This window comes from Phragmites australis, chromosome 4 (assembly GCF_958298935.1).
Source record: "Phragmites australis chromosome 4, lpPhrAust1.1, whole genome shotgun sequence".
In the NCBI taxonomy this organism is placed as follows: Eukaryota; Viridiplantae; Streptophyta; class Magnoliopsida; order Poales; family Poaceae; genus Phragmites; species Phragmites australis.
In genome coordinates, this window is record NC_084924.1 from 9,795,616 (window position 1) to 9,805,616 (window position 10,001).

At 48.0% G+C, this 10,001-nt stretch overlaps 1 protein-coding gene and 1 non-coding gene across 2 annotated transcripts; one reads left to right on the top strand and one right to left on the bottom strand.

Moving 5' to 3' along the window:
* Window positions 1-1,778: 1,778 nt before the first annotated feature.
* Window positions 1,779-4,175, bottom strand: LOC133915627 (DELLA protein DWARF8-like). Its single transcript, XM_062358853.1, has one exon. The coding sequence runs from the start codon at window positions 3,966-3,968 to the stop codon at window positions 2,100-2,102; it is 1,869 nt and encodes a 622-aa protein (XP_062214837.1). The 5' UTR covers window positions 3,969-4,175; the 3' UTR covers window positions 1,779-2,099.
* A 5,262-nt stretch (window positions 4,176-9,437) lies between these two features.
* LOC133917239 (small nucleolar RNA Z247) lies at window positions 9,438-9,576 on the top strand. Its single transcript, XR_009909642.1, has one exon. It is a non-coding gene; the product is annotated as a small nucleolar RNA Z247 (small nucleolar RNA).
* Window positions 9,577-10,001: the final 425 nt, after the last annotated feature.

Below are 10,001 nucleotides of genomic sequence, written 5' to 3' on the forward strand. Positions count from 1 at the left end.
ATCATCTTTATATGGATAACCAATTATAATCTAAATTCTTACATTCGCTCATATGATTAGATTCAGTCAAACACACAAAAAATCAACTCAACTTATTCTAACAGATACAACTAACTAAATAATAATCTTTTTAATACATATAACTCCGCTTAACATATTTTCTCCATTCTATTCTTACGATAAATATCTCTAAAACCCCGTTAAAACGGACCAAACACAGGCTCAGTCGCTACTCACACACGAATTGACCCGCCCACGCAACGCCCCCACCGAGCCAGATCGGCGGGTGGGGCCCCGTCCCTCGCCGAGGCCTGGCCATCTCATATTTCTCCACCCCTTTTCGTTTTCTTTAACCTGCGGTGGGCCCTCCCTGTCCCCAGCGTGAGCAGGAGGAGTCAGAGACCCAGAGCTAGAGCTAGCTGGGTGACTGGGATGGGACAGAGAGGTATACAGGCCGACGGGTGGGCCCCGCCACCACGCTGCCTCCATCATCTCCTGCCACGAGCCACCTGATCCCGATTGGACAGCTGTTGCTACCGCCCGCCTCCCCCCTTCTACTGCCCCGCACCCCATTGGCCGGCGTCCCTGCCGCACCTTATCGCGGGGTTAATAAAATCAGAGAGATCAAGAATAGGTTAAAAATTTAAACCCTAGGTTTCATCACTAACACTCTGCTAACCACACATTGTCGAGGAGATTTTTGCGGGCGAGCGTTTTACTGCCACATGCAGGTTAGTAATAGTAAAAGAGGATCACGGGAGCCGTGAAATGTTCCTCTGCTCCGCGCCCAGCGAACAATTACCGCGCCGCGCGGTTAATTTGAAAGCGGGGCGAAGGCAGGCCACGCTGGCGTGTGCGCCCCATCGGAGGACAAGACCTCAACAAAAGTGGCAATGTGCCGTACCGTACCAGCAGTGCCCTCTCAGGTTGCCACTGCCCCCCCCCCCCTTCCCCCTGCGCCAATCCCAGCACAGCAGGCAGTAAAAGTTCTTGTACCCCTCCGGCGATTAACGGCGGTGGTTACGCGGGGTTAATAGACCCAGCACGCCACCGTGCACAGGAGTAGCTCCCTCTGGCAGTGAAACGTTACTGCTGCAGTCCTTTTTTACCTGAACAAGAGTCTTGTCTTGCTAACCTGCTGGTTGTTCCGGTGGTTTTTCATTGGTGATATTCTTCTCTCTCTCTCTAGAGAACTACTTTCGTCCTATTGGCAAATGCTACCACTAAGAATTCACATAGTCATGAGCTCATGATCGGGCCCTTCTCTTCTACTCTACTGTAGAGCTGTACTCATACCTGATTTCTCTGATTATTGTGATAGATTAGCAATTATATGGTGCACTGATTGCGTTGCAGATAACAATTCAATATTGCACAGGAATAGTCAGATTGGTTGTGATGCAGCTCCCATGTGAACGCTCATGTTCATTTTTACATCGAAACAGCCAGCAGAGGACAACTGCACAGGCGAGTGAGATACAATGAAGACAACGAAATGTTTCCAACGTAGCAACCGCAGGACCCATCCATGGCAACCTCTCCAAGATTGGAAAATTTTCTTACAGGACGGGCAAACTGAACCTTAACTAGTCTTGTGAATACAAGCAAAGCCTCATTGAGTTTTCAAGCAGCACGTGAGCTGAATACATGAGGCCACGGAAGAGGAATGGATCCAAGAGCCAGCATTGTTGTGTCCTTGCGAGAATGGAAGCATTCTAACAGATGAACATAGCTCAGTTTTTGATCCGATGCCTCGTATACAAAATTCACATTCCAGCTGAAGAAATCCGGTTCGTCCTTATTGGATATGAGTAATTGGAGGAATTACACATAATAATAATAGACATTTAAACATAACAATAGGCTACCATAGTTCACGGATTAAGGGAAGGGAAGGGGAGGGGGATTGGAAACGAGAACGAACAGGCCGGTCCTGTCGAAGTCAAGTGTCCATCTCATCACGCCAGCGAGAACCGTGGTCCGATCGCTCACTGCAATTCAGCGTTCATTGACATCTAGCTTCAACTGTGCCGGCGAGCTGGGGAGGGTGCGCCATGCCCGGGGACATGTTACCTTCAACAGCGCCCAAACCCCCCCGGTCACGCTGCGGCGACGCGCCATGCCGAGGTGGCGATGAGCGGGCGCGTATGCCACCCCAGGGTGAGGCACCCGTCCTTCTCCTCCACCCTGTACCCGTCGCCTCCAGCGAAGAGCGCCAACAGCGTGCTCGCCTGCTTGTAGGCATTGGAGCCTAGGTGCACGGGCTCGAACCCCGCGCGTCCTAGGCGGTTGCGCCATTGTCCCAGCGTCTCGTGGCGCTCCGTGCGCTCAGGGCCCTCGCACGCCACGACGTTGCAGATCTGCCGGCCGAGGTACACCTCGGACATAACTTGGTCCGTGCCACCGGCCGCCCCCGGCGAGGCAGCATCGGATTGGCCTGAGCCAGCGCCCTCGAGAGAATCAAACATGGTGGAGTAGTAGTGCAGCGACTCCGTGAAGCGGTCCAGGAATGAGCCGGAGTTGTGGTTCGCCTCCTGCTCCACCACGGTCACGATCCTTGGCCGCACCGCACGCACCGTGCCCAGGACCTTCTCCAGGGCGCCAGGCTGCGCGAGCAGCCGGTGCAGCTCGAACACTGAGTTGACGGCGATCACCTCGGGCTCGTCCTCCGTGTCCTCGCCTTCCGGTTGCAGCATGAACGGCTCCAGGTCGGCGAGGGTGGCGGCGACGAGGCCGCGGTACTGGAAGTCGACGTGGATGGTGTGCGCGAACTGGGCAAGCTTCCAACCCACCTGCTGCAAGGCGTCGGTCTCGTCCGGCTGCGGCGGGCCGACGCCGGTGAGGCGGAACGATGGGGGCCCGCCAGGGCGGAGGGCGAGGGCCTGGAGAAGAGCCGGCCATTGCATCCCCTGTTTGATGCCGAAGTCAACGACGTGGACGCGGCGGCAGCCGGCGAACGCCTCGAGGATGGCCTGGTTTGCGGTGAAGTGTGCGAACTTGAGGTAGGGACAGGACTCGTAGAAGTGCGAGTGGAGGAGGTCGGCGAAGGCGGCGTCGAGGAGGGAGCTGTCCGGGGTCGGGCGGAAGCGATACACGCGGCGAGCGAGGGCCTCGCCGAAGTAGGCGGCTACCTTGCGCATGGCGCCCCCCTGCGACGAGGCAAGCATGGGGATCTGCTTCACCAGCGCCTCGGCAGCAGAGAAGTTCTCCTGCTGCACGGCCTCGGCGCACGCCAGCAGCGCGTGCACGAGCCGGATCCCAGCCTCCTGCGTGTCCGCCACCACTACCGGCACCGCAGGCGCGTTCGCCGCCGCGGACGCTTGCGTCGCCAGCGGGGCAGCCTCAACCACGGAGCTCCTGGCGCCACCGCCGCCCAGGGATGAAGACGAGGAAGAGGACGAGGACGTGCTGCCGCCGCCAGTTCGCATCCGCTTGGGTTCCCGAGCCGAGTCCGTGGAAGGGTCCGCCGGCGCCGCCACCGGCGATGGGATCGGCTTCAAAGCGTATGTGCTGCTTGACGAGTCGACGGAGGGCGGGAGATCAAAGTACCCGCCACCGGCACCGCCCCCCGTGACGGTGGATGAGGTGGAAGCGAGCCACGGAGCCGGCGGCGCGGGGGGAAGCGGGGGCGGGGGCGCGTTGAGCTCGGACAGCATGCTCTCGACCCAGGACGAAAGGTCGGAGGGGTTGTAGTGCACGGTGTCCGTGGCCAGGTGCGAGACGAACCCGTCATCCGCGGCCGCGCTGGGGCCAGCCTCGCCGCCCATCCCCATGGCCATCTCGAGCTGCTCCAGCTTCTGCGCGACGTCCGCCATATCCGACGAGCGCACCTTGTACCCAAGCGCGGCCAGCAGCTCGTCCACTTCCTCCTCCTGCTCCCCCGATCCCGCCGCTGCAAGTATCATCTTGTCCATGGAGTAACCCATCTCGTCGCCGCTCCCGCCGGCGTCTTGGTACTCGCGCTTCATGATCTCGGAGCTACAGCCTAGCTACCTAGCTAATAATTGTCTGCCGCCTCGGTTTCGGTTTTGGGATAGGTTGGGATTTGGATCCAGGGTTGGGAAGTGGGGGTGGGGGAAGGAAGGGAAGGGGAGAGAGGAAGCGAGGCTGCGGCCTGGCGGGCGAGAGGTGGGCAAAGAAGAGTAGTAGTATCAGCGTGGGGGGGGGGGGGGGCGAGGGGGCATCAGGTCAGGTGATGAGAGACGAAGGCATCTATAGTCTCTCGCTGCAGGTGGGGCCCGGTAGCGCTCTCTTCCCCAACACGCGCAGAGTTGGATAGATGGACGGATTCGGGCATCTTTTCACCGGAATTAGACAACATATATAAAACGTATTTAGGTATATAAATAATATATAGTCATATTTATTAATTTATTATCCATATTTAGAAATAATATGTAGTCATATTTATTAATTTAGTATCTATATAGCGCATGGTGTATCGAAAATAGATCTTCGGTATATCGTATGCCAAAAATATTTTTTGGTACCGATATGACCGTATACCCAAAAAGCAGAAGTGACATAACCGTGCACCCAAAAAGTGTTTTTCGGCACACGGTATATCGAATACAGGCAACAGTGCCGTATTCAGCACACCGTGTGCTGGAAAATACTTTTTCTGTACACGGTGTATCGGTACACCGTGTACCAAATACGAATGCTAAATTAATAAATACAACTATATGTTATCTATTTTGACAAATACGCTCAGGTATGTTATCTAATTTTAGATTTTGGCCTCCAATTTCTGAGTGCGTGTATTCTAGCATGGCATATACGTATAATATCACAAAAATATATGTTTATTTGTTGTAGTTTGATATAGCGGATATAAATGTATTTACAGTCTAATTTGAGATTCGAGTTTTCCTTCACAGTCTAATCGGATAGGTGCAGGCTTTTTGCATCTGCTTATATAGTCAGACGTATCAATATTATAAAATCACCTTAATATATAAGCAAACAATTATAATATTAACTCTTATATCCACTCATACAGCCTCAGATTTGATCCATCAAACATAAACTCAATTTAACATGTTCAGACAGATATAACTAAGTAAATATTCTTCATTTTAATAAATATAACTCTTCTCAATTTCTTTCTCCTAAACTTACATGTACAGTACATATTAACAAAATCCTGTACAAATAACTAATCACACCCTTACAAATCCTTCACCCACCACCACAAAGATCGCCACATTAAAAAGGGGTGATGAGAAGTGGGGAGCTACGTCCATGGCTCACTTCTCCATCTTGGAAGCCAATGGCGAACCGAATTCTTTATCAGTCTGTGGCCAAAATTCTGTGGCACAATCAGTAAATTGTTACAGTATCCTTGTTTTTCTCCCCTTTTTTGGGCAGCAAGAGGGCATATTGTTGCGTTGTACTTATAAAGAAAATAAGCATAAGTATACTAGTAGCATTGGAGTTAAAGTTTTAGCGAAAGGTAAAAAAAAAAATTCCTACATGAACTCTTCGGTTATTACTGTAGTTCACATATCCTCATAGCAAAATTTCTATCGAGACCGGAACTGCAAAGGGCACATCGGGATGCTTGCGCCACCATTGCGCTATGCGATACTCACTGCGATCCTGTGGAACATCTGGAAGGACCAGAACTGCAAAGTCTTTTTTGTCTCGAGACCAGCAACACGGATCCTACTATCCACCACCGCAGACTCGGAGATCTGGTCTCACCGAACGAGCGTGTTGTAGGACAAAACAACTTTTTTTAGATAATAGAAAAATATTCCGGCCTTCAGCTGGAAAGCTTCTGTTCATCGATCATTATCACACATTTTGATGATAGAATAACTAAAATCAATAAAAGCTAATATTGTTTAGATGATGAGAATTTATTAAAGACCAATCCTATTGCAAAATCTCCATCTATTGTTGGCAAAAATCTGCATCACCGTCGTCTCAAGAATACGCCATGCAAACCATATCATATCTATATCTTTGTCACACCTTTGCAGCTGCGCTAAAATACAAAGCCAATACATCCCTCTGTATAGTATCTGCATATAAGTTTTAAAAGATAACCTATCAAAAATCATATCATTTCTGTTAAACTATAAAACCCAACATAGAGCTGATGCTCCTACCAGCATCTGTGCCTTAGTCTTTTTACATGAACCAACATGTCATTCACCAAACATATGAGAGATAATAGTTAGTGGGTTTATATTAAAAACAATTTGGACTGCTCTCCGAAGAAACTTAATATAATGACAATAAAAAAATATATTGGATAGTCTTATTGTTACTACAAAAGCAACACGTCTTACTACCATTCCAATTTCGTCTGACTAGGTTGTCCTTCGTTAAAATTACTCCCTTTTTTAAGTACACATAAATATCTTAATTTCCAAAGAAAGTTTTATACTCATAGAATACTATTCCTCTCTATATTTCTATTGTTGATCATAACTTGATACATGAAATGAACAGAAAAACTGGTCATTCTGATGTAAATTATATCTAAACACATTATTATATTTATTTAGTTGTACATGAACAATACGGCCTACCAACTGATGCCAAAGAGTTAAATTGTTTCCAATCAACGCTCTGAAAAGAAAATATTTAGATAAATCTTTTCAAACACCGTTGCCACGATGTATTTTTTTCTACTAACAATGTTATATAGAAAAGGATACATATCTTTGTAGGACAAAACAACTATGCGCTTATGGAGTTCTAGACTTTCTTATGTAACAACTTAGTTGATCCTTACCTCTATATTCCTACTCCTCATTCACAAATCATATACGCTATACTCCTTGCGTATTAATAAAATTGTTCAGACGGGGCAACCCGCCTGCCAATAATTCCTAAAAAAGATTCCTATCAAGACGATTTGGTTTGCAATCCAATAAAGATTCTGCCAAAATTATTTTTGTCTAATGTGTATACGGCACTATGGGACTACTAAACTCTCCTAAAAAAATTTCATCATAACTGCCTTTGTGTATTGCAATTGCAGAGGTTGCAGAAACTAAATTTACATTATCAGCGATCATACAATGTCAAATTTGTTGTAGTGTGTATAACGCGATTGATTGACCTAAGGTAAAGTTCACATATTTTAGCTGTATCTAGGCGCCCATAACTTGTATAACTTGGTTAAACTCTTATAGAGGAGTCGTATTAAACTTTGGTGAACTTTAGCTACAAGGGAAATAAGTTCTACTGTATGTAATTAGCATATAGGGCCTTGCAAGTTACATTTTTTACGTGGTAGATTTGCTTGAGAATCTAGCTACCACAGCTGACTTAATTAAACAATTGTACACTATATGGCATTTTTAATGGTACTATACCAGATAGTAGTGTGAGCATCTTGCTGTATAGTTAGTGGTTAAAATTGCACTCCTTCTTAATCAAATTACATTTATGAAAAAACACCCACCCCGTTCTTAAATAGATGTAGTTTTAAATGTATACTGTCAAGCTAATAACTTTGATCACTAATATACTTAAAAATATTAAAATTTGTAAATATGACATTGGTAGAATAGTCAATAATTCTTTGTAAATCTTTATATTTTAATGAAATTTATCTAAATTAAAATAATGATTAATATGTATATTAGAGACTTTGTTGACGTGCAAAATAATAAATAAAGAAGAACAATTGAGTATGGAGAAACAAAATTACGAATACTCAAACCAATTTATTGATTCTATCTATTTTGTGTTACAGGTATAAATCTTACAAATGCACTAAACCTATTGGACACACGAAGAATTTTCAACTTATCCATGCATTAAAATAAGGGTTTTGAACATCTTCCCTGGATTAAATAAGTGAAACATGACGGTGGCTCACTGGCTCAAAACGATACAGGCTCCTGTAGATATTTGCCGAAGGCCACAGGGAGGCAAACATGACAGCATGGTACAGAAGCGGCTGAGGGATGAGCAAATCGTTAGACCCGGCCTCCACTTATTTTTGTTTATTCCGTGGCATCCATTGTTTCTGCTGCGTACAGTTAAGTGGCAACCCGATCACAGGCGGGCTGAGCTGCCGTGGGCCACGGACGGTCGCTGGCGAGCCCACCGCACGCTTTGCGATTCGCGCAACGGGATCCCGGTTAGCCGGACCGGTCCTCCACGTGCCAGGCAGCGCCATGTGATGCTCCTGGGAGATCACTGTGAAGCCCGAGTCTTTGTGGACCATAGCCGCTGGGGCCGGCGGAGATCGGTCCACCGTGCACCAAGCGGTCGCGCGGGAAATTTTATCGTACAACAGGCTAACTGGGTAATATCGCCTTGTGCGTGACTTGACTGTACGGGAGGAGGTAGAATTGCTATGTCTACCCGTCGACTTCTTTTAGACCTGTGATGAGTCCCCCATTTCGATTAGTGAAACCAAATCACCCTTAGATATTGCATAGATTCAAAACAGCTTATGAAATAATATTGCAACGTATTTCTCTCGCAAACATATCCTACTGAGCACATCAGCAAACTAGAAGCGAAAGACTGCCAACAACTGATCAAAGAAACAAAAGTCTTAGTTGGCCATCTGAGGACTCAGTCAGAGTGTCAAATGTTGTCTACAGAGACTTCCTTGGATGTCTTCGGGTACCAATCGTTGTTCTTATGCCATTTCAGTGTTAGAAATACTGTATTCATGTATGTGTATGTGTGCGCTGTGTATGTATGGAGACCGCGTCGAGTGCGCGGTGACCGCATCGGGCGCGCATGGTGACCACGTCGGGTGGCTGTTAGCTTACATGCAGGATCATAGCTGCTATTTCGGATCTTAGATCATGTAATCGTTGTAACTCTCTTGCTATATAAAGACCACGATCCCATGAGGATCAGTGCGCGTTTTGGCAATTCTTTCATGGTACCAGAGCCACGATCCAAACCACTGAGTTCACGCCATGTCCGGCAGCCCACAATCTTCCTTCACCAATCCCTCTTCCACATCCATTCCATCCGGCCAAATGCCTACGCCCTCGTTCAATCACATGATCAATGTGAAGCTTACGCAGGAAAATTACCTGTTGTGGTCAGCTCAAATTCTCCCCTACCTCAGAAGCCAAGGGCTTATCGGATACGTCGATGGTTCCATGCCATCACCGAGCCAGACCATCACCATTACACCAACTGAAAAAGGCGACCAGCGAAGGATCGCCGTCAACCCCGAGTACACCAATTGGTACCACCAGGACCAGTTCGTGCTCAGCGCCATTCTCTCCTCTCTCACCGAGGACATCCTCGGCAACCTGGTGGGAATCACCACCGCACGCGACGCATGGCGCACTCTGGAAAAGATGTTCGCGTCAAGCTCTCGCGCACGTATCATGCAGATACGGATGCAGCTCGCCACGATCCAAAAGAAGGATCTCGGCATTGTGGATTATTTCCGCAAGGTGAAGCGACTCGCCGACACCCTCTCCGCCATAGGAAAACCACTTGAAGATGAAGAATTGATCGCGTACATGTTACGCGGCCTCGGTCCAGACTACGATCCACTGGTGACAAGTATCACCACGCGTGCTGATTCGTACTCCGTCAGTGACGTATATGCACACATGTTGAGCTATGAGATGAGACAAGAACATAACAACACTGTTGTTCAGGTTTCTTCGGCTAACAATGTCAGCAGAAATTTCAGTCGCGGTGGTGGCAATTCAGGCCGAAATGGCCGTGGACGCGGTTGTGGTGGCGGACGATCCCAAGGAAGTCGCAGTAGTCGTCCAGCTTCCGGAGGACAGATCAACAATGGGGTGCCACGCGATGTCCTCTGTCAGGTTTGTCACAAACCTGGTCATGATGCACTTCGCTGCTGGCATAGATTTGATCAAACCTACCAATCCGACGACAATGTCAAGCAAGTTGCTGCTGTCACTAATGGCTACTCCGTCGACTCCAATTGGTACGTTGACACCGGAGCAACGGATCACATCACCAACGATCTTGAGCGCCTAACCACCAAGGACCGCTACACTGGAGGGGATCAAATTCAAGTTGCT